At 45.3% G+C, this 24,224-nt stretch overlaps 1 protein-coding gene across 1 annotated transcript; it reads left to right on the forward strand.

Moving 5' to 3' along the window:
* Window positions 1-690: 690 nt before the first annotated feature.
* LOC136632274 (carcinoembryonic antigen-related cell adhesion molecule 7-like) lies at window positions 691-18,537 on the forward strand. The gene is made up of 7 exons (XM_066607049.1): window positions 691-823; window positions 5,738-6,055; window positions 8,654-8,929; window positions 12,488-12,616; window positions 13,981-14,030; window positions 16,281-16,379; window positions 16,955-18,537. The coding sequence occupies exons 1-7, from the start codon at window positions 772-774 to the stop codon at window positions 17,045-17,047; spliced, it is 1,017 nt and encodes a 338-aa protein (XP_066463146.1). The 5' UTR covers window positions 691-771; the 3' UTR covers window positions 17,048-18,537.
* The last annotated feature ends 5,687 nt before the right edge of the window (window positions 18,538-24,224 follow it).

A 24,224-nucleotide genomic window follows, 5' to 3' on the forward strand; every position in this document is an offset into this window, starting at 1 on the left:
TGTGGCGCTGTAGGGAAACAAAACACTTTTTTCCAGGTTCGCTCACTGATTGCAGCAGATTCCTAGGTGTTGCAGTGGCAAAAGACCCTCAGCTCATCATTGAGGGACCCCTCTAACGAAAAAGTGGTTGTCTAAAGAGGACTTCCTTATATTTTCTGTTATATTCCTCCCATTCCGCATTGTTAATATATAGGATTATATTAACTCTGAATGGAAAGGCGGCACATTGGACATTCAGTAGACTCTCTAGAGAATGCCGTGCCGTACTTTACATGGGACTGCATATTCAGAAGATTTCGCAGATGGTTTATAGAGTTATATACGTACTGAATCCATAGAGGCTGCCGTATGGGCGACCTCTCCCTGCAGCAGCTGCCTCCAGGGACTGGCAGGCTCCTCTATTGCTGCATTCGACAAAGTTTATTTGCCCCTTTAGAGTTAATAGTTGTTGGACTAACTTCTTGGAATGCAAAAATGTATCCAGTGTCCATATCTGTGTGCTGTGGGGAGGAATATGACTCAGCCGCCCTCGGTGTCACACATTGGGAGACTTTGATACACGCACAGTACAGCTCTGTAATATGAGGACTGGAGCCAGTTATAGAGGTGTGTCATGTACCTGTCACAATGCCCTCTCTCCACCCCTCACCCAGCTCCCCCTCCTCCAGCTCTCTTACCTCTTCCAGGGGATAACAGGAAATACACCTGTAACCAGTGTCACCTGTCCGCAGGTATCTGATCTCTCCTGTCATTCTGATCCTGTGCTGGGATATGGACGGCGGTGCCCTCCTGTTCTGCGCCCTGCTCCTGCTAGTACACTGTGGTAAGTCACTGGTAGGTTACATTATTCTACAGCGGGTACAAATGGCAAACTGACATGACAATCAGCCTTTTGCTCTTGAATAAGAATGCTTTTAGGTAAGTGCAGCAGTGAGGCTTTAGTGCCATGGACAATCTGTACCAAGGACACTAATCATCATATGTCATTTTATAGTATGGCTGTCTGTTCATATGGGACTAGGACCAGCTCCTACCTCCATGCCTTCCCTATAGCCACTGTACATTAGTGGGGCGTAAAGTGGGTCCTTCATGAAAAAGGGCATTAAAAAGTGAACAAATTCTGTGCTGTCTGTCTGTCTATCTATCTAATTGTGCTTTATAATCAGGGGAAGCCGCAGACATATATATATATATATATATATATATATATACACACATACACACACACAGTGTTTCCCCCGAAAATAAGACAGTGTCTTATATTAATTTTTGTTCAAAAAGGTTTAACTTTTTTACATGTATAGCTGCCTGGACACTATTTAAATTGACTTTTTTAAATTAACTGTTAGCAGGGCTTAATTTTGGAGTAGGGCTTATATTTCAAGCATCCTCAAAAAGCCTGAAAAATCATTTTGCATCCTCAAAAATTCTGGAAAATCATGCTATGTCTTATTTTCAGGGTATGTCTTATTTTCAGGGAAACAGGGTATATATACAAATGAATATTGACTTAAAGAATCTAGGAATAAACGTAAAGCAGGGATGGGCTTATACCTCAGAGCTTGCAATCTATAGAATTGGAACACCTGGATATAAACTTATGAAGAAACTTCTGATAAGGCCTATAGTATATTAAATCATTAAGCCAATACGCCTTTTTACCTCACTAATGGACTTTAAACCTGCACACACTTTTTTTTTTAAGGCGATGGCTTGACTGACTACTAACAGCCAGGCTCCTGCTTTCACCTCCAGATGCAGAGAGACCTCAGATCCTGGTAGTTTAACCCCTTACATGCCATAAACAATACCAACTGCAGGATGTAGGCAGATGATAGGTAGAGGGGGCTCCATCTGTCACCCATTGGCACCCCACAGTGTGATTGCAAGGTACCATGGCAGTTGTAAGCTTGACAAAGGCCTCCATGTCTGCCATGTAACTCAGCCTATTAAACTTTGCTTCCGTCAAGTCTCGTAGGCTGCTGTCGTAGGCTTAATAGAATGTGCTACATAAGTAATGCAGTGTACTATACTAGCAATCAAACAATCGCATCTTCAAGTACCCTTGAGGGACTAAAAAATAGCATATAAAAAAAGTTTACTGTAATTGAAAAAAAAAAATCCCCTTTAAGGATCACATAAAAGAAATGGAGTGTATAGTGACCCTCTGGTTTTAGGACCAAATTCTGCCCGGGCACTGCAGGGTGGAGGGTACATCACCTGCAGTTAATTTTGTTGGCCATTGTTCAGGGTTCTGTTTTTGTGAGGCCAAGATGGCCACCACCATCTTTAGACTACCTAATTGTCTATGGGTGTTAGGACTACTAATGTACTACACCTGCTCTGTGATTGGCCAGTGTTTCCCACGTGATTGACGCTGGCCAATCACTGCATAGTTTAAATAGAAAATGTTAATGGCACCCAGACCGGCGGAACTGAACAACAGTCAACCCAATCCACTATGGGTAATAAAGCCCCTCCACTCTTTGGTCCTGGGACAGAATTTCGTTCCAAAACTGGAGGGTCACTTTAAAGGAAACACAATATTTACTGCAGTCATTATTAGGAATTTCCAATCCGGAGATTTGCAGTGATAGTTCCATGTTGTGCGCTCTGCTCCCAAGCTGGCTGATTTCATTACTTTCATGTCAATCCCCGAGTCTAGTCAACAAATGTACAACAGAATGCGCAAAGCTCCAGGATGTACTGTATACCCGTCTATGACACAGAGCGCGATGATTGGATTCCTTTAGATTTGTCTGGCTGGATTACTGTCGAGGGCGCCAGGGTCCGGGGGGGGGGGGGGGGGGGGGGAATTATTTTTTACCTGATTCATGCATTTTTTTTCTGGCATTTTTTCCCTATAGAGAAAGCTAAACGATAGAAAAAAATTCCAAATTTACAGCCTGTTGCGATTGCAAAAAAATTGCTGCTATAACAAAAAGTGCACAAGTTAAAAAATCTACAAAAAACATTATTTATGGTGCGTTTCATATTTTCCTTTAAACCTACAACTTCTAATCCTTTCACATGGAATGATTTTCAGTTATTCCGGCAATTATCACTCCTGTGTTTTCATGCAGGACAGGAAGGGTTTCTCCTTAAGGAGAGCACCTAGAAGGTGTGAGGAGACTTATAAGGCCATCCACGCTCCTCTGGGAAATATGCTAATGGAGAGATAGAACAATACCTCTGCAGTGCCACCTATTGGAAGGCAGCATTCCTGCAAGTCAATATCAGACTTTTTAGACAAGCCTGAAGGTCCTTTTACACGGGGTGAGCTCTCAGGCAAATGATGCCCAACACTTGTCCAAGTGATGCCCTGGTCCTGTGCTGTTACAAAGGAGCAAGTATCGCTGGCATCGCTCACAGCGCTGCCGGAATGGAGGCGGAGCGGGTTGGGGGGCATTCTTCTCCCACCCCCTCCATTCACAGTAAGCAGACAATTGTTCAAAAGTGAATGACTGCAGTTTACACTGAATGATACAGCGTTCTGTTTTCTGCACAACTAAGCAATTCTTGTCCAGTCGCTGCATGCCTCTATAGGCCTCTCACTAGCCAAGCCAGAAGCCTACTGCACACTGATGAGGGGCAACAATGTCCCGACACAGCTGTCTGTGTATGGTATTCTGACTTTGGCTTATAATTCCCAGTCAATGCTGTAAGGCCTCATGTCCACGGGCTGGTCGGATTCCACATGTGGGAGCCCACAGCAGAATACAAACCTGCCCACTGCTGGCCACCCTGCGTAACTGTCAGGGTCTCCTTGCGGATGTGTGCGGAAGTGCTGTCCGGCGCACATGCTCAATAGATTTTTTTTGTTTTTAAATCTACTGCTTTCTCACGGAATTCTTGGCCTGTCCCAAATTTAATTGATGGATCGGACAGCTTCCATTGACTTCAACGGAAGCCGTCTGTGAGGGAACTGCAGCAAAATGGAGCCGCAATACGAATATGCACGCTTTCATTAAGCTGCGGGCGCCCATGTCTCTCTGTGGGCATCTTGAATCGCAGATTATCCGTGTGGCTGACCTAAATTTAAATTTGCTCATGGATATTGGGCCTAAGGCTTGTTTAAAAAGTCAGACATTGACTTGCAGGAATGCTGCCTTCCAATAGGTGGCGCTGCAGAGGCATTGTTCTATCTTCCTATTATTGGATCGGAGTGATTGTTGCTCATTGAATGTTGGTGGAATGGGCAGAGACCTCTTCTGACCACCCGCCTCCTACAGTAAGCAGGCCGTCATTCATAGATGAACAACCGCCTGTTTACACGGAGGATCGTCACTTGATTATTCTGCCTGCCTAAACTGATTGATGAATGACAGTGAGCGAATAATTGTCCGTCATTCAGTCGTCGGCAGCGCGCGCAACGAACGATTATTGCTCAAATTTGCACAATCCAGTGATAATCTGAATGATAATAGTTCCATGTAAAACGGTCCCAGCATCCGGCTGGAGGGATTTTGGTCGCAACAAGCCGTGCAATAGGCTGAGTGCGGAACAATGTCGTTCTTTCTTCTGGAAGCAGAATCACAAACTCTTTATTCCGGACTTGTTTGTTTTGTGATTTTCAGAAACCTCCAGCTATAAAGCCGCTTTCATCCACCTTGTTGCACCGAGGCGAGCGTTTTTGCGAATGGACGTGGAGCGTCCTGGGGATCGTTTCAGTTCGCCTGCCTACCTCCATTCACAGTAAACAGGCAGTCATTCATAGATGAACTGCAGCCTGTTTACACGGAACGATGCAGCGATGATTTTTAGTTCTGCATGAAAAATCTGATTTGTGATGTAATCGCTGAAAGTTCTTTCACTGCATACGTTCACACTACACGATTATAGCGCGAACCGCTCAATCCAACGAGCGATAGATATCACGCGATAATCTTCCCATGTAAAAGGGCATTTACAATTCTCCTAGTGCCCTGGGATGCAGCTGACAGCCGGCGCTGGCATTGGCCGTGACTTCCAGGTAGACAAGCCAGGTGGAAGCATATGACCTCTGGGGCCGTGATGCTGTGGCCTCTGATTGGCTGCAGAAGTCATGTGCTTCCACTCAGCCCGTCTACCCAGAAGTCTTGCTAGCGTTGGCTGTTAGCTGCGCCCCGGGGCCACAGAAAAAGGTGAGTATATCCTTGTTTGTTATTTTAGGCAGGGCCCAGCTATGGGATGGGGTATTGTTTTAATGACAAAACCCCCCTAAATAGTCATGAACAAGTGTAAATCACTTTATTTGCCTAGATTTACATTTTTGTGATGGAAAAACCCTCTAAAGTGTTGGCCACTAGGGGTCTCCCTTCCTTCTAATTTGTCATGTGATGCCCACCTCTGGTAACAGATACAGAATAGGAAGTAGAGGTATGTGTTGTCTCCTGCTGCCCATAGATATCTATGAAGGATAGAAAAAGGGAAACAGACAGAAGTAAAGACTCCCTCAGAGGTGCAGCCGCAGATAATAGTGAAGTGATTTACAGCTGCTGGAATCACATCTACACTGCTCAGTACTTCTCTAGTGCTGATGTTATTTATATGGGTGTTGCAGAGAGTTGGAGAGCAGAATCTTTATGTTTTCTTTATGTGCAGTGTATAAAAGACATCAAAGCATCTAGTCTTCACCCACCAGCTCAGGGAAAACTGACAATTAGAGCTGCAGCCTGTGAAGGATGCCTCCAAGGACCTAATGTCTATCCACTCACCAGTCTGTGCACTGATACACCTCCACCATTACTCTCTACAGGTAGAGAAGCCACGGCTATTACGATATTCAGTAATTCTTCCAGCAACTTCCTGGTGGGGAGGAACATCAGCCTGATCATCTCATACAATGCCAAAACAGATGCATTTATCAGCTGGTACAAAGATGAGGTCCTGATAGTCAAATGGCAGAATTACACCGCTACTCCACTTGAGAACTACAAAGGAAGACTGGACATCATTGGGAATGGATCCCTCGTCATAACTAACATCACCCAGAGTGACAGCGGAAATTACAAAGTCAGTGTGGAGGCGCTTGGAGAAACCACAGGCTCACTGACGTTTCCAGTGAAAGTTTATGGTGAGTCCAAAAAGGGGTTAATTATGGAAATATTGCTGATCATTACAATATTAAGGGAGATCAGTAATTAATGGAGTTTTCCGGTTTTATGGTAATGAAGCTTAATCAATGTATAATGAATGGTTTTACAGCTGCCTAATATATTTGGCACTACAATGTTTACTATTTTCAAGATCGATGCTTGCTGTCAGTGAATTGTTTACATTTAGAGAATGATAGCTGGAACGGTTCTAATGCAGGCAGCGCTTGTTCTTCTATCTAAATGCTGGACAGCTGAGGGGAAATCAAACAGACCCCATTATAGTCAGTGGGTCTGATTGACGCTGATTGAGGCTGGGGTCACATGGGATGTATTCCCAGGGCCAGGGGAAATCTCGAGGTTTTGCCGCAGTGAAAAACCACAAGATTTCCACGGGGAAAGCACTGCTTCAAAACCCGCGGTACATAGCCGCACGCTTTTCTGTTGCGGCCGGCTCTCCCATAGAGGAGAGCGCAGTCGCAACGTAAAACAGAAAATTGACATACTGCGGCCAGGGAATCCACGCCGCATCGCTGGCTGCTGCCGACTTTGCCGCGACAGATTGGCCATCCTGTGTGAACGAGATTTTTTCACAAATCTCATACACATGGCTGGCTAATCCCGGGATTAGTGGCCGCTTGCGGATTTGCCGCAGCAAAATTCCGGACGGACTTTCCGCAGCAAATCCGCCCCGTGTGAACACAGCCTAAATCCTGACTCCAGACTGTTACATTGTAGCAATCTGTCAGACAGCAGAGAGATTTGTGCTGTTGTTGTCTTATTCACATAGAATTACCCGACTGGTCACTATTGTAACAAACCTCCAGCTGTGAGTAGTTGTACAATGTTTTAGCCTCTGAATATAAACAACGATGGGAAGTATCTATTAATCACTGGACACCAGAATTTTGTCATCCAAATGTTGCAATTTTGGCACATGCACCAAAACTGCGACTTTTAAGGCATTTACACCGTGTCTCGCCACTTTTAAAAAAAATGGGTGCAACCCAGCTCTAAGAAGCGTGTCCATGCCCGCCACATCATATTTACTATAATCTACACCAGAAACTGCCATACATTATAGCAAAAACCAACTCCAGCTCCTGCCGTGTTTCCCTGAAAATAAGACAGTGGCTTATATTAATTTTTGTTCAAAAAGGTTTAACTTTTTTACATGTATAGCTGCCTGGACACTATTTAAATTGACTTTTTAAATTAACTGTTAGCAGGGCTTAATTTTGGAGTAGGGCTTATATTTCAAACATCCTCAAAAAGCCTGAAAAATCATTTTGCATCCTCAAAAATTCTGGAAAATCATGCTATGTCTTATTTTCAGGGTATGTCTTATTTTCAGGGAAACAGAGTAGGTAGCGCTGAGAGGTTCCCAGAGATAAAACAAGCGTATTAAGGGGCTTGTGTCTCCTAATATATCTGATGCTGGTAAATGGGTGCAGACTTCACTTAGACCGGTGTATGAAATGCCGATCTAAGTAAATAAGCCCCAATTTGCCTATTTATTGACAGCAAGCAGAAATGTTCACAAAAGGGAGGCATTCAAAGATAAAGGAGGCCTAGTTAGAATTGTCTGATCTCAGCATTCTTGTATCTAGAAGTTGCAGTTTTGGCGCCAGAACTGAGACTTTTAGGGCATTTACTCCTCTGCCACGCTGGTGAAGTTGGATGCCCCCTGTATAAGCGCTTGTGTCCCATCACTCCCAGTAATCTGGCCGTCTGTGCTATCATAGTGACACTGACCCAACAGAAAGCAATCAGATGGCTTATCTCTCTGTTTCTCACCTGTGTTTAAAAATTCCAGCTGGATTGTACTTGCCAGTTATATGGCTCACTGTCCCTATGATAACACTGAACTGCCATAACATGGTGACAGGACATGTACCATGGGGACCCAACATGGACATAGGAATGTATATTGTGTCCCAACTGTCTCTAAATCATTTTCATCCCCAGTCTGCCATTGCAGTGCTACAAGGTTATCATCCAAGCTTTCCAAAGACTCTGAATAGCATCTAAAACTAATATTATACAGTGACCTGTCCCTCCAGCTTTCTCTCTACTATAGGGTGTCAGTTTTTACTGTGGCACTGGAATTTTGTTCATGGATAAGCAAGGTCAGAATGAAAAGCATTATAAATAATATTTAACCCTCTGCTGCGGAGTACAGAATAAGAAAAGGGAGGATAAAACCTTGCTCTTAGGTCACATTCACGCTTGAGTTTTTTGAGCCTACATGTCCTATTCATTTGCGTCCCTCGGAACACATCACCCATTGTTTTCCATGAGACCTTAAAGACATTGTATGCCATGCGAGGTGCAGGGGAGTGCGATCCGTTCCATGGGAACAGATTTTTATGCTGGCAGCATCGGCCCAAGGGGAAAAAGAATATAAAAAATCTCTCCTGTGAATAAGTGCATTTAAAAGAATGGCGTTCGTATTTGTACAAGTTCCCGCAACGCACAAAACTCACGCAAGGTTCTCGCCCGTGTGAATGCAGCCTAAGCCTTGCATTGGTGGAAGCACAACATGTCGTATTTTAATCCCCTCTTTGGTGTTCCCACAGACCCGGTGCAGAATGCCTTGGTGTCCCAGTCTCCGCAAGCCGTAGATGAGAGCACCCCACTTGTCAATCTGTCCTGCAGCGCGGCGAGCGGAGGGGTGACCTATACATGGACGAGGGGCGGACAACTACTAGCGAGTAATGGCAGCTACGTTACATTAGATGGAGGTCGGACCCTACAGATCAACCATCCCAACAGGACGTACAATGGAAACCACACCTGTAATGTGTCCAATCCGGTGGACTGGGAAGAAGCATCATGGATGCTGAATGTGTCACGTGAGTGGGAACCGCCTGGGGTGCAACAGAGTAAACTCCGCGGCCTCTGTCCTCCACTGCCAGCTGTAGTTAGGGTTAGTTTACACACTGCGGAACTGCGGCTGCGGAACGCGAGCGGAGATTCCGCAGGAATGTACAGTACAATGTAAGTGAATGAGCTTTTAGCAAACCCTCATTCACTTACAGCAGAAGTCGGCAGTGGAGGACGGTCATTCATTGCAGCGTAGTGGGTGATTTCTGCCACGAAAATCAGCACCAACAATTTGTATCAACATTTGCATGCGGATTTTGGCGCAGATTTACTCCGTGATGTGAGGTCATACCCTCACCGATCACTGTCGGGGGGGCAGACGTGGCACATGTAGCCCTGTGTGTTCCAAATTAAGCCTCAGTCCTCTCCAGAGTTACCCTTCAAAAAGACAATTGCTTTGATCTAAGCTAAACCCAACTTCCCTTCGTTCTCCCATGTTGGGGCTCCTTTACACAAGCAATTTTGTGCGTGTTTTTTTGCGCAAAAATGCAGACAATAGAGCCCATTGGGTTTCGTCACATTCTGCGTTTCTGTGCGCAGATTTCTGTCAGGGGTAAAAATACGGGACATGCTCTATTTTTGTGCGCATTTGCGTACCTGGGGCTCAATGGCGGTCTATGGGGTGCGCAGTCCATCTGTACAAAAACGCCTGCGTAAGTGAATGATTTCATGGTGTTAATTGTGAACAACGGGGACTATTTATCCCTCGCCGGGCCCGACAGCGCAAAAAAGTACAGTAATCTGCACAGAAACACTTGGGAGAAGACATGATAGCACTCCATTCACGCCATGCTCTCACAAGCAGTTATACGTCACATTCGCCTGCAGGAGCCCTTAGGGCGCGTTCACGTATATTTCACACATGCAAGAAACATACATGAAAAACTGTGTAGAAACGCATATATTTTAAGCATGCATTTACGTTTTAATATCCTACCGTACACGCCGGATACGTTTTGACGCATTTTTATATGAAAAACATATACGTCTTTTACTGTAAACTTTCTTCTTAATAAAACGTTTTGTTGGTCAGCACTTGACTAGGGTATTACGGAGTCGCTGACTACTGTGACCTCCCCCTTTCCCCCCTTTTACCCATAACCTTAAAATAACCACGAAACACTGAAATTGGATTAAATTATGGCCACAGCAGCAACATTTATTTACAACATAAAATTAACATAAATTAACCATTCTAACCCGAAAAAAACCCTGCGGTGGGATCCCATGGAGCCCTACCACCTAACAGTCACCTCACCGCCAAAACGGGAAATAGTTGTGCCTGTCACCCGTCGCATTTTCGGACTCGGGAAACACTATTTCCCTACCACTGCCCCCGCCGCAAGTCGATAGACTCGGGGGCCCGCCACTCACCCCTCGCCTCAAGTCGCCGCATCCAGACCCCGAGGCCGGCTAGCCATAACCTGGCTAACCCCTCCCACCAACTCTGTAAGGCACCGCCCTGCGACTCCCAGAGGCGACAGTCCTCGAACTAACCAATTCAAGGAGGGGAAGGAAGCTATCCAGCTCCCTGCTACCCCTCTACTACCCCCTTTCTGCTGACTCCAAGGGACCCCTCCCCCCTCCTGCTGCCATGACGATTCGCGCTCCCCCGCAACACCCTTTTCCTTAGGGTGGGCAGGTGGGACTCTTCCACGTCTCTGTTCCAACTGCTTCTTCTTTGAAAATTCCGACTCCTCCCCCCACCCTCCTTGGCGCTCTTTTTCACATTCCCCCACTAACCCCCATCTTTCCCAGTGTCCTCAGCTTCTCTTAACCCCTTCACTCCCCATTTACCCTGTCATGGCTGCCTCCCGCCTAAACCCTCTGGTTTTCTGGCTCCGGCAGTTCTCTTTTCCTTGATCACTATAAGGTAATGTACAGCCATACGTTTTCATACGTTTTCCGTTGATGGCAATGTTAAAAGAAGTATACGTTTCCATACTTTTTTTGTGGGACAGTAAAGCGTAGTTGGCCACATTTTTCAATCCCAGAATAAAAAGCTCAGAAACATGAGCCCCGCTTCATGTAGCCAAAGGTGTGCGTTGTTCGACTATGTTTAACCCACTATAAGCCATGGCTCTGTTAAATCCTACATTTTCACTAGTTTTTGGGAGTACAAACGAGCACGTTTTACGGATGAGCGTGGGATGTATGTAGGGCCCTTACATTCACAGGGGGGCCAGGTAGCAGAGATTTTGGCTGCTGTATGTAGGGCTCTTACAGTGGAGAGCTGCTAATAGATGCAAATAAGGAAAATGTATCTGGAGGGAACATTAGAAATGTCAGACCTGTCTTCGATTATCTTATTCCTAAATTGATGTATGATCATGTGAAGTTACAGTCCCAAAGCCCAAGGCTGCACTACTGTCAGCTGGGATATAGTGAGCAGTCAGTTCTTGAAGTTGATGTGTTGGAAGCAGGAAGAATGGGCAAGTGTAGTGGAGGGTCAACTTATGGTGGTGAGACATCTGTTCCAGCAGGTCTTGTGGGGCTTTCCAGGCATGCAGTGGTTATTACATACCAACAGTGGTCCAAGGGAGGACAACTGGTGAAATAGTGACCTGGACCAGGAGGCCCAAGACTCATTGATGTGCTTGAGGAACAAAGACTTCTCCATCTGGTCTAATCCCATGAAAGCACAAAGTGCTGAAAACAATTACTGCTTGACACTTTCAGAGGCCTCATGGAGTCTATTGTCCATCAGAGCTGTTTTAGTCGCCCGAAGGGAACCTGCATGGTAGACATGGAATGTGAAATCTCACTATCCAGGTCTCCGTGAGAACATTGCATCTGGCTAAAATTACTGTGTTAATCAACATGTCAGCAGAATCTCTCAGTAGTGCAGCCTCAGGCTTTGGGCCTAACTTCACATGGTGCAGCCTAGAAGTCAGATATTGAAAGTTTTAATATTTTTAATCTACATTAAAAGGGGCTTTTATTTTTTTTCTTCCATAAGGTCTACCTTAGACAACTCTCATACAGGCGTTTGTAAACGCGTTCAACAGCGTTTTTAATGCATCCCATCATTGCAGTGGGTGATGGGGTGTGTTAAAAAGCGCTGCAACGCACTAAAGTAGAACATACAACAGTCGTTTCGCGTGGCGTAAGAAGCCAATGGAGGCTCAGTACAACCTTTTAAGTGGGCGTTTCAAACGGCTGCTAGAACACCGTGTAAACCGCCTGTGTGAGAGCGGCCTATGGACTTATATATACAAATGTATTTGCACACATATTTGCGGAAAAAAAATTTGCGCACATGATAAATACACATACGCTCATGTGAACCCGGCCTTAGCAGCTCTCCGGTGTAAGTACTCTACATATAGCACCCAATATCTCTGCTCCCTGGTTCACAATGATTGTAATTTAGGGGAATGGGCAGTTGGGCTCCGCTCTGATAGCAATGGTCTCTTTAAGGGGTGACTCCTCAGATGACCGCCTCTTGGACCTCTGGTGGCTACACTGACAGACAGCATTACTGCACACATCACATATCTGCATCATCTCTTCTCTGTTCTCTGCAGACTCGGCTGCGGCGTATACGCTGAGTGGAGGCGCTATAGCTGGTATTGTGGTTGGCGTAATATGCGGAGTGATACTGCTTATCATCGTGATCATCCTTATCATATTTTGTGTACGGAAAAGGAAGAAGGGTGAGTCCACAAGTGAACAGGACAAATGGGGAAATGATACAATGTGCCATAAAACATACACCTATATATAATAGCCAGGGCTGCCGTGCGCACCACAAAGGACCTGGAATCCTAAAGAGACTCTGTCACCATTCTTTTGCACCCCTCTCTGAGAGCAGCATAAGTTAGTGATTACAGTGATAAGTCTGCTGGGTGATCTGTGCCGTAGTTTGGGAGAGACTTGTTTATGCCTCACGCCCAGCACAGAATGCACGATTTTCACGCGATGCAAGAGTGAAAACGCAGAATTATGAAACCAATGATTTTCAATGGTTTCATTCCCATTTCTGATGTTTTCCCTCACGCGATGTGGAGTGAAAAGAGAATCGCAGCACGCCCTACCTTTTAGCGTTTTGCTTTTTTTTTTAATCTCCCATGTTTCCCAATGGAGCCTCCTTTTTATCGCAATGCACGAACTTGCAATTTTCGTGAGATGCGATGCGTTTTTATCATTAGAAAGTCCTATTGTCTTTCTCGCGAGAAAATCGCGCAAGTGGCAGTGATGTTTTTGCAAGAAAAAGCATTGCTGACGCTCAGATATCTCATGAGCAAAATTGCGATTTTGCAGCGATATCGCGATTGCCCGTGTGAAACTACTCTTAGGGCTTATTTACATGAGCGTATATTAGCCAGCGTTGGCCGGCCGATATACGCTTCAATCTGAGCAGTTCCCCCCTTCCCTCACCGGCTCTCTGCCTCTCTCCTCTACTCTGGCGTTTGCAATGAAAGGGGGAGGGGCAGGGCTTAGCTCCACCCCGCCCACTCCCATTGCAAACAGACGGAGGGGAGGAGAGAGAGAGAGAGAGCCTGTGAGAAGGAGGCAAGGGGGGGGGGGGGAGAGGACACTGCTCAGATGGAAGCTTATATCGTCCGGCCGTGAAAACGCTGGCTGATATACGCTCGTGTAAATAAGCCCTTATGATGCTCTCAGTGAGAGTTGCAAAAAGATGGTGGCAGAGTCTCTTTAAAGAGTCGGTCCATTTCTATCTGATATCAGTATCAGTACTAGCCTTAGGTTAACTGGCACCCTATCTTGAATTTTTTTGGCACGCCCCTCTCCGCATCATAAGGAAAAAACTATACATATTGTTAGTCTGCCTGTATTCTGCTTATGCAGAAATCAGCAAGATATCAGCATACTGACATTAGAACAGCTAATAACATAAATACAGTACTAGAACCAAGCTCAGTACATAACTACAGCACCAGAACCAAGCTCAGTACATAACTACAGCACCAGAACCAAGCTCAGTACATAACTACAGCACCAGAACTAAACTTTTAACATAAATACAGCACAAACCAACTGTGTACATTTCCTTTAGGAGACACAAAGAAGAATCCGGATGTTCCACATAAAGAGGCTATACGCACGGTAAGATATCTGCTTGCTTTCTGTTCTGTTTTAACTCTTCCGCTCTTCAAGTTCTGCAACTAAGGACCCTTTTATATGGGCAGATAAATCGATCAGATTCCCACGATCCAGCGAGAATCTGACCGATTGCCGTTCAGTGTAAATGCATGCAGCGACCAAACGGCGCACGAAAATTAGTTCTTTGTTCGTTAGTTGTTCAGTTTCTGCCTGCATAGAAACTAAATAGCGATCGGCCCGGTTAACAGGCAATTGACCATCTATGAATGACCGCCTCTTTATTCTAATTGGAGACAGGTGGGCCGGAACGGTCCCTGACCCGCTCCGCCTCCATTCACTGAGCGATGGTTGTTCCTGTGTAAAAGCTGGGACAACCTGTCAGGCATCTGCGCCCAATAGATCGTCCCAATTAAAAGGGCCCTTACTGATGTACATTGGGGCAGCTTTACTATAGCAAAAAAACAGGTGTACATGCTATGTGCCAAATCTGCCACATTTAAGACACTTTTTCTGCCTCAACAGATACTTAAAAATTTCTAGAATAAGGTGGGCGTGGCCAAGTGAATCTGAAAATGCTCCAAATGTATTAATTGTGGATGCCACAATTGGGGTGCGGAGTACTGGTCTAAAGTAAATCACCGAGAGGCGTGCAAGTTAGACCAAAGTATCTAATATGTCTGTCACCTAGCGTGATAAATCTGCTGCCTCCTCTAGATTTCTGCGCACTCTAAATAATACTGTAGTCAAATATCTGTAACCCTTTGTGTTACACTTCCTTGCAACAATCAATAACTCTGCTTGCTGCCAGTAAACACCAGAGGCCGAAAGAACACAGCTGAGAGATTGTTACAATTGTATCCAGTCCAGACATTGTGTCAGCAGCACACATCTCACCCTCTCCTGCCGGTTTGTTACAGTGTATCAGTACAGATAAGGCTTTTCACAGCAGAGTTTTGATTTCCGTTTTGAATGAATCCTTTTTTTAAAAAAATATGTAACGGACAGAAAAAATGGAATTCTAATGGAGACGGACGGAAACCATAGTTTGTATCTTTTAACTGATTCAGTTGATGGATTTGTTTGGGTCCATTTGCTTTTGTTGGGCTGGATTCCCACGAACGTATATCGGCTTGGTTTTCACGCTGAGCCGATATACGTCGTCCTCATCTACAGGTGGGGGAGGATGGAAGAGCCAGGAGCAGGAACTGAGCTCCCGCCCCCTCTCTGCCTCCTCTCCGCCCCTCTGCACTATTTGTAAATTGGGAGAGGCGGGACAGGGGCAGGGCTAATTCACGAAACTTAGCCCCCCCGCCCCGCCTCCATTTTAACGGATTTCCTTTCCGATTCTTCTGTCTTCTAACCTTCTGCTCATTTAAAAACAGATTTAGTAAATAAACATCAAAAGGGGAACCAAATGGAAACCTTTCCCTGCCGTTCTGTCGCCCACTGACTATAATGTATAATGTTTATTTCCCCCCCCCCCCCGCCCTGATACAATAGTGCAGCGGTCTGCGCCATTATTTCTATTCAAAAACTGGAAATCAAACAGAACAGAGGCAGATTGCGCTGAACAGAAACACTTCAGTCCCCATTGGAATCAGTGGGAACTAATATGGAACCGTTGTTTTCTGGCTGCTCCTCAGATTGAACAGCTAAATGGAAAACTTAAGCGCAGATGTGAACGAGCGCCAAAATGTATAGGTGTGTTCATCTCACAGAGAATTGTCTAGACCACATACAATTGTAACAAACTGTAAGTAGAGATGAGCGAACGTGCTCGGCCCCGCCCCTTTTTCGCCCGAATACCGCGATTTTCGAGTACTTCACTACTCGGGTGAAAAGTACTCGGGTGCGCCGGGGGGCGGGGAGAGGCGTGGCGGCGTGGGGGGTAGCAGCGGGGAACAGGGGGGAGCCCTCTCTCTCTCCCTCTCCCCCCCACTCCCCGCTGCAACCCCCCGCGCCGCCATGGCGACCCCCGAATTTTTTCGCCCGAGTACGGAAGTACTCGAAAATCGCGGTATTCGGGCGAAAAAGGGGCAGGGCCGAGCACATTCGCTCATCTCTAACTGTAAGCATTTGGATCTAAACAAGAATGCTCCTAGTCACTGACAGCCAGCTGAGATATTGAAAAAAGGTAAGGATTGGAACCCAAAGTACTTTATGTGTGTGTATATATATATATATATAATTTTTTTTTTTTTCATCCAGTCTTGATATTTCTCGTATTTCCCTAATGTGTTGACTCTCTTCTAGATATCTGGAACAACGTTGTCCCCCGATGACCCGGCGTATTTCACCCTCAATAACATCATGTACCGCAGCTCGTCCATCTCCATGGGCTCCTGTGCTATGGTGAGTTCAATCATGAAGCCTCCTCAGAACTTCAATACACATTGCAGGTTCTTCAGAGCTGAGCTGGGTAAACCATAGCGAATGTACAAGGGACGTATGAGATGTGGAATACAAAAAGAGGGTTCACATCCCTCATGTAGTGGAGTTCGAGGCCAACATCTAAGTGAGCCCCGCTGTCCTGCTACTGGTTCACATGCTGACCAACCTGTGGAAGAAGGGCCTGGTAGCTGTAAATCCCGTCCCTTTCTCATGGCCTGAGGTGTAATTAGGCAGGGCTAGTCCAGTACACGTTATTATCATCCACGGAGAAAGGAGATGGGTCCAACCTAAACAGAAGTCTTCCTTCGTGGCCCCCTATTGGATACAGAGGTTGCATTTATGATATATAAGTTCTTGAGTCATATACTAAATCAATAGCTATTTAAGAAGATCTCATGTGCTCACCCCTTCTGTTGGTCTATTGTTATATAAGTACCAAATGTAGATGTAACAGAGCTGAATTTACTCTTGAACTGCTTCTTTTCGGTACCATAACAGCCCGTTGAGTTGATATAACTTTTTTTAATGTTTTACAGAATTATGGAGATAACACTTCCGATTATTTACGAAATCCTTCACCCAACCCTTCACCAGGCCAACTCAAAGTCAAGCATGCCACACAAGTATAACAATAATGAACTGAAAGGACACTTCTACCAGTTGGGCACCATTGATGATGGGCAGGACTGGACAAGAGATAGAGATTGAGAGCCAAAGCTATCGATAGGTAAACCTGATCAAACCTATGGACAAAAGAGGGACCTTTCATGGTTGAGGTCCATGAACATCTCGGATGTAGTTGTGTATTTTGAGGCTGTTTACATACTATATCTTATCTCCAGATGTGCAACATAAAACCTGAGTTGGGGCTCTCTGCTCTCCAAAGCACTCCATAGCACTGGCAGGGGCTGACTGCATTTTGGCTATGCCATTTGATATCTCTATATGAAGAAGACATGTATGATGGCCCTGCTACCATGTGTGAAGGCTTTGCCACAGTATGAGTGAATCCTCTGGGCATACATGAATGTATTAGATGATATCAGCGAAGTACTGTCACTACCAGAGATGGTAGACGTGGATCTGCTAGAGAATCTTGAGCCATATAGTCTATAAAGCAATCTTGTGGATTCCGTGTATTACAACATGTTCCCTGATGGGAGGATATTCAGGGACGTTAAGAACTTAAGATGTCAGTATCGCGCATGGGTCCTTGTTGTACACTTATGAGAAAGCCTGCTAACTAGGTCATTTGCCAATGTTCCCTCTAAGCTGCAGAGTTCAGAAGCAATCCCCAGTTTAGAACAGTCTGCTCTTGCTTAGACTCTCCGAGGAGCCCTTTTAATCAACTGCTCACTGGGCTGATGCGCTCATGCACTAAGATGATTTCTGCAGGGAGAAGACAGCTACGTTCTCAGTGCAGTGGCCAGGCTTGGTATTACATGTACAGCTCCAATTCAGTTCAATGGGAAGATTGCCTGTAATACCAAGCCTGGCCACTGCAGTAGAAACGGAGTTATCTGAGGCCTGCTGAATTCAGCTCAGTGCACCTGCATAGCAAAAAGCTGATAGGCAGACTCCCGGTGATCTACTATTAATGGCCTATTCTAAAAGATAGGTCATCAATATTTACAATTGGACAACTCCTTTAGAACTTGGTAACTCCTTTAACCCCTTAAGTGCCCTAGGCCAGAAGGAATTCTGACAATCCTTTCAGTACCCTAGACCACCAGAAATACTAATTTGACTTCCCTAGGCCAGCTGGTATACTGATTAACTTTTTATATTATGTTTTTTATCTCTGTTCACGTCAAATAGGCGGCATGTTACTTTTTTGGGCAACGTGGATTTCAAAATCCATGGTGGAAAAATCCAATCCTGGTAGGTTGCAGTGCAGATGCTGTGGAATCCGTCGTGTGAACATATCCCAACGCTGCTCTGAAACACATTGTGTTAACATGATTTGGGGCATTTTACTATATGGTTTGCACATAATGCTACAAATTGATGCCAAACACAAGATGTGCATTAACCCTGCAGGCTAGATACTGTACAAGAGGGGTAGTATATAAAGTTTTACAGAAGTTTATAAATATGACATAATATGATATTTTGGAAAATGTATTTTTATAATATATCCTGTAATAATGCAAAAATCTGTGAGTTGTGTTCACTTTAATCAAGATGTCAAAGGGAGTTTTGGTCGGGGCTGGCGTTACGTTTGATGGTGTCCTGTGCGGTACCTTCAGTTGGCACCCTCTCACATACTGTCATACTGAGTACAAATACCCAGTCATACATTATGGTGCCCAAATAATAGTACAATATATTTGCCCATATAGAACTGATATATAGTGTCGCTACTACCATATAATGTGCAGTGCTTAAAGGGGTATTCCAGACCTAATTTAGTATTGATGACCTATTTTCAGGATAGGCGATCAATAGTTGATTGACAGGCGTCTGCCGCTCGGGATCCCTGCAGAGCAGCATTGTTGGTCAGAGCCGGACGTGCAATAGAAGGCTTCACTCCCATTGATTTCAAAGAGAGCAATGCCTTCTATTACACTTGTGGACCTGCAGCACTGATGGTGGGCTGGAGAATCAGCTGATCGGCGGGGATCCCGGGTGGCGGACCTCTACTGATTGACTATTGATGACCTATGCTGTGAATAGGTCATCAATAGTTTACAACGGGACAACCCTATTAAGTAGCAGTGCTAGGCAATGTAAATACGACTATAGAGTAGTCAAACAATCCCACCATCCAGTGACCATAAAACAGAAAGAAAACTAATGAGAATGTTGTACAATACTTCTATACAGTTAATATGAAGATTGATGGTGGGTGAACGCTTCTGACGCCCCCTTCGGAAGTAGTGGTTGATGCGACCACGCAAGTTGCACACCCCTAAGGACAGCCATGCTTATGTCTACCTGTGTTCCCGAAGAGTAAAATTGAAATGGGAGGAGCTTTTACAGCTGTTAGGGCATGCTGGGCATTGTAGTTGTGCAACAGCTGGAGAGCCACAGGTAAGAAATCACTGCAGTAGGCCATATTTACACGGCTGACAATAATGCGTGAGTTCTGTGCGATTACGAAACGCAGAGAACTCCTGACTTGTAATAACCCATTATTTTCAATGGGTTAACCCTTTTCAATGCAATTTATAGCCTGGTTTTCCTAGGGGGCTTACTTTTTTTCTGCCGTTATACAACAGCGCTATCTGCTGGCTAAAGCCAGTACTGCACGAGGTGACACATTGGATAGGTTCTGACAGCAGAGAGGCTGGCAATGTACAGTAAGAGAACCCAGACGGACGTCTTCCAACATCAGAGCTGAACAGCCTTAAATCATAATGTCTTCACAGGTCAGACAGTGGATTGGAATGGGTTAATGTACATGAGCAAGAACGATAGTGCAAGAACGAAAAATCACGGCATGTCCTATTTTTTGGGGGGCAATATTGCCAATTTTCTATAGGTGCATTTAAAATAAGGCACATTGCACTCACATGTCGATGCAACTATCATGCAGTTGCGATGTGATTTTTTTTCAGTTTTTCAGTTGAAACATGCGATTTTCACACGTGAAAAAAGTGCTTTAAAAATCTCCTTGCATTTAACCTGCAAAGCACATAAAATTGCAGCTTTGCAAGTACGATATCAGTCCAAGTTTCTCAGAGCGCCATCGCACTCGCCTGTATAAATAAAGCCTTGGAGTCTGGTTCCTTTAATCACTGTGATCTGTGCTATAATACGTTAATCACTCTATCTGTGCTATGATCCACTCCTATGCAGTCCCTTTAAGTAAATATCGTTATTTCCATCGTTGGCATCCGCGGAGGTCTGTAAGTGTCGCTCTGACTCCCCGGTGATTCCGCCATCTTGGCTCGTTCTCTGCTTTATTACTGTGAACCCGCTGCTTTTACATATAGATTGCAGATTAATTGCCGGGCTGCGCGCCATCTGACCTCATCTGTTCTAATCAAGCTCATAGAGATGCTGCTCTCTGCTCTTTCATCTCACACACCTTCGGTACTCTCCCGTCACCTCTGCCCTTCTCTGTCACATGGCATGTGCCATCTCCAGCTGGCTCTATGACAATGGGTTCAGCACCCTTTATTGGCTGCACAGTCGCTAGATCCCCATCCGGTAGAGACCGTTGGCACGCGGTAGAAAGGGAAGTTCAAATCATTCACGCGCAGCCAACAAATCTGCTGTAAGGGGTGATACTATCATATCAACGTGGATGAGAGCGTCCTGAAACTGACTTGACAGCCTAATGGATGTGGCGCATTGGTATCCAGTTGCAGACAACAGCAGAAAAGTTCCTGTAGGAAGAGGTGTCAGTCAGTAGAGGGCATTGAACCCTGTGCTGACCTGATGGCGAACACTGTTACAGTGGAGTCTGTAGGTGAGGCTCGGGTGTGTCCATATGAAAGTGTGTTTGGCAACCTTGGTGAGTGTGTATATAGCAGGCACATAAGTGACACTGAGACTTGCCGTAAGGGCAAAGCCTTGGGCTGAGACCCTATAATACACTGCACTACATAATTAGTGCAGTATATTATGTAGGTAATCAAGCTATCACATTTCAAGTCCCCTTTGCGGGTTTAATAAATATTGTAAGAGAAATGTTTTGATATGTAACAGAAAACACAGGATCAGCTTTTTTACAATAAAAAATGCTTTGTTATTGAACGAAAAAAAGAAAAACACAAAAGAAACCTAAAATCTTGGTGCCGCCACAACTGTAACAAGCCATAGGGAGTAAAATGTGCTTCTAGGCTCCCCAAAAAGGTGCTAATGAGAACTCAGTCTCGTTCCACCAAGCACCAGCCCTCACACAGCCTTGGTAGTGGAAAAATAAAAAGGTTCTAGAGCTCTGGATCGAACGGTACAGAAAACAATTTTTTACTGTTTAATAAGTTTTTATTATGCAAAAGTAGTAAAACATCAATAAAACTATATAAATCAGGTACAAGCAGCGACACTCCATGTACTGCGAACGTGTGCCTTGTCTGCCACTAGTTAAACTTTAACACTGAAACTGAGCAAATATTTCCATGTCATACGGCTAATCGAAACTAGATTATCACGCCCTGCAAAAATATTTACCAGCGTGCATTCAAATAGTTGTGAACTCATATCATGCACAAACAATTATGAATTTGTGAAGCATTTCCCTCTATCCGTCTTGCATGTGGACGCCCATGTGGCTGTGTGGGCATCAGGGCTGAATTGTCCTGTACTGTAATGTATAGGCGGGCCAGCCCCCCCCCCCCCCCCCCCGGCTCTCTGTAGCCGCCCTCTGCTATGGGTGATTTCAGTTATGTGACTGTGTTATAAGGAGCTGATTTTGTAGCATATATTATGAGGCATTGTCCTTACTGGGGGCTACATGGAGCGACCACTCAATTTGGTCTACAGAACCTGAATAGTGCTCTTGTAAAAGGGATTAACAGTGAGCATATTATACAAGCAGACCATGCAGCTGCTATGCAGCGTTTGGAGAGAGGGTCCTAGTCCTGGTTGGTCCCATCCAACCAGGACTAGGAGTCCTCTCTCTATATAATTGATGCGTTATATATATGTATATCTTTATAGGTTAAGTCAGTAATTTTTGGTGACAAAGGACAGCTAATTGCAGAATACTTTTGGCAAAGTATCTATATCCTGGAACTTGTCAGCTCGGCAGCAACAATTTTCTTCTTCACAAGCGGTGATACATGGTGGTCACACTTACAGGGTCTGCTTCTCCCAGTCTGTCACAATTACCTGCTGTGTCACACGACGCTCGTATGCAAGAGCTTTCCTTTCTATACACAAAGGCCAAATATTTCCAATGGTTGCATCTCCTGCACACTAAAACCGTTTCAAGCATGTGGTTAACTCCAACTTCTCCACCTCCGCATTGACTCCTGCCCCATGAACCATGCAATCAGGCATTCTTTCACAAATGATGCAAGTTCCGATAGTAAAGTTTCCAGCTGTCATCAACGACTCCCTGCTGGTAAGACCGATACCGAATCTGCCTGACACCAAGGGTTTCCACCTTTATCATCAAAAAATACCAACCAAGGTAAAAGGGGGCTTATCATGATGCCTGTTTTTACAACCGTTATTCCAGTGAACCAAGTACTAATAGTTCTTCCTCTTAGTGAACCCAATAGTAATAGTGCCCCTTTTCAATGACCCCAGTAGTAATAGTGCCTCCTTTCAGTGACCCCAGTACTAATAGTGCCCCTCCTCAGTGACCCCAGTAATAATAGTGCCACCTCTCACTGGCCCCAATAGTAATAGTGCCCCTTCTTAGTGACCCCAGTACTAATAGTGCCTCCTCTCAGTGCCCCCAGTACTAATAGTACCCCTCCTCAGTGACCCAGTACTAACAGTGTCTCCTCTTAGTGAGCCCAATAGTAATAGTGCCCCTTCTCAATGACCCCAGTACTAATAGTGCCTCCTTTCAGTGACCCCAGTACTAATAGTACCCCTCCTCAGTGATCCCAGTTATAATAGTGCCTCCTCTAACTGGCCCCAATAGTAACAGTGTTCCCTCTCAGTGCCTCAATAGTAATAGTGCCCCCTTTAGTGGCCCCAGTAATAATAGCTCCCCCTCTTAATTCTCTCCCCATCCAAACCTCCTATCGATCAGTAACCCTTAGTGAGCCGAATAGTAATAGTGCCCCTTCACAATGACCCCAGTACTAGTAGTGTCTCCCCTCAGTGACCCCAGTACTAAAAGTGCCCTTCCGCAGTAACCCCAGTAATAATAGTGCTGCCTCTTGATTCTCTCCCCAACCCAAACCTCCTATTGGTCAGTAACCCTCAGTGAGTCCAATAGTAATACTGCCCCTTCACAATGACCCCAGTACTAATAGTGCCTCCCCTCAGTGACCCCAGTCCTAATTGTGCCCCTCCGCAGTGACCCCAGTAATAATAGTGCCGCCTCTCACTGCCCCCAATAGTAACAGTGCCCACTCTGTGACTCTAGTAATAATAGTGGTTCCTCTCACTGACCCCAATAGCAATAGTGCCCCTTCTCAGTGACCCCAGTACTAATAGTGCCTCCACTCAGTAACCCCAGTACTAATAGCACTCCTCCTCAGTGACCCCAGTAATAATAATGTCTCCTCTCACTGGCCCCAAGAGTAACAGTGCTGCCCCTCAGTGCCTCAATAGTAATAGTGCCCCCTTTAGTAGCCCCAGTAATAATAGCACCCCCTCTTGGTTCTCTCTCCAACCCAAACTTCCTATCAGTCAGTAACCCTACCATCAAGCTCTGCAACTTATTGTGAAGCTCTGGTTGGGATGGAACGCCGCTGCCGTCTCACAGAAGATCCTGACTCGTCCTCTCGGTGTCTGCGCTGCCTACTGTATGTGCAGGATCGCAGACACTAGGAGGAGGAGTGAGCTGCAGCAGCATCCCATCCCGAACAGAGCTTTACAGTGATTTGCAGCACTTGATGACAGGGTTATTGCCCGGCCGGAGGAGGTCTAGGTAATTATTTTTTACTGCCCATTAATATGGCTAGTTGAAAATTAATACTGGCATCAGCCTTTAGAGTAAATTACCGGCCAGGCTGACGGTGTACCGGCTGGGTGACAACCCCAGTGACACCGCCCCTCCAGCCCAGGTGTTTCACTTCTGCCAGTCCGGTTTGGTTGGAAGGAGGAGACTATAAATTGTGAAACTCCCATTTGCCCCCAGATAAAGGAAACTCCATAAAAGGTGGTGGAGTTATAGTTATTAGATTGGTTTTCGACAGAAGCAGAAGGCACAAGAGCGCTGCTCTGGTCCTT

Source organism: Eleutherodactylus coqui, chromosome 6 (genome assembly GCF_035609145.1).
Source record: "Eleutherodactylus coqui strain aEleCoq1 chromosome 6, aEleCoq1.hap1, whole genome shotgun sequence".
Taxonomy (NCBI): domain Eukaryota; kingdom Metazoa; phylum Chordata; class Amphibia; order Anura; family Eleutherodactylidae; genus Eleutherodactylus; species Eleutherodactylus coqui.

Bases quoted from the DNA above. Each gene is read 5' to 3' on its own strand.
- LOC136632274 (XM_066607049.1), top strand. From the start codon at position 772: ATGGACGGCGGTGCCCTCCTGTTCTGCGCCCTGCTCCTGCTAGTACAC. The intron at 824-5,737 runs GTAAGTCACTGG...TACTCTCTACAG, and splicing joins GCTCCTGCTAGTACACTGTG to GTAGAGAAGCCACGGCTATT. The intron at 14,031-16,280 runs GTAAGATATCTG...ACTCTCTTCTAG, and splicing joins ATAAAGAGGCTATACGCACG to ATATCTGGAACAACGTTGTC.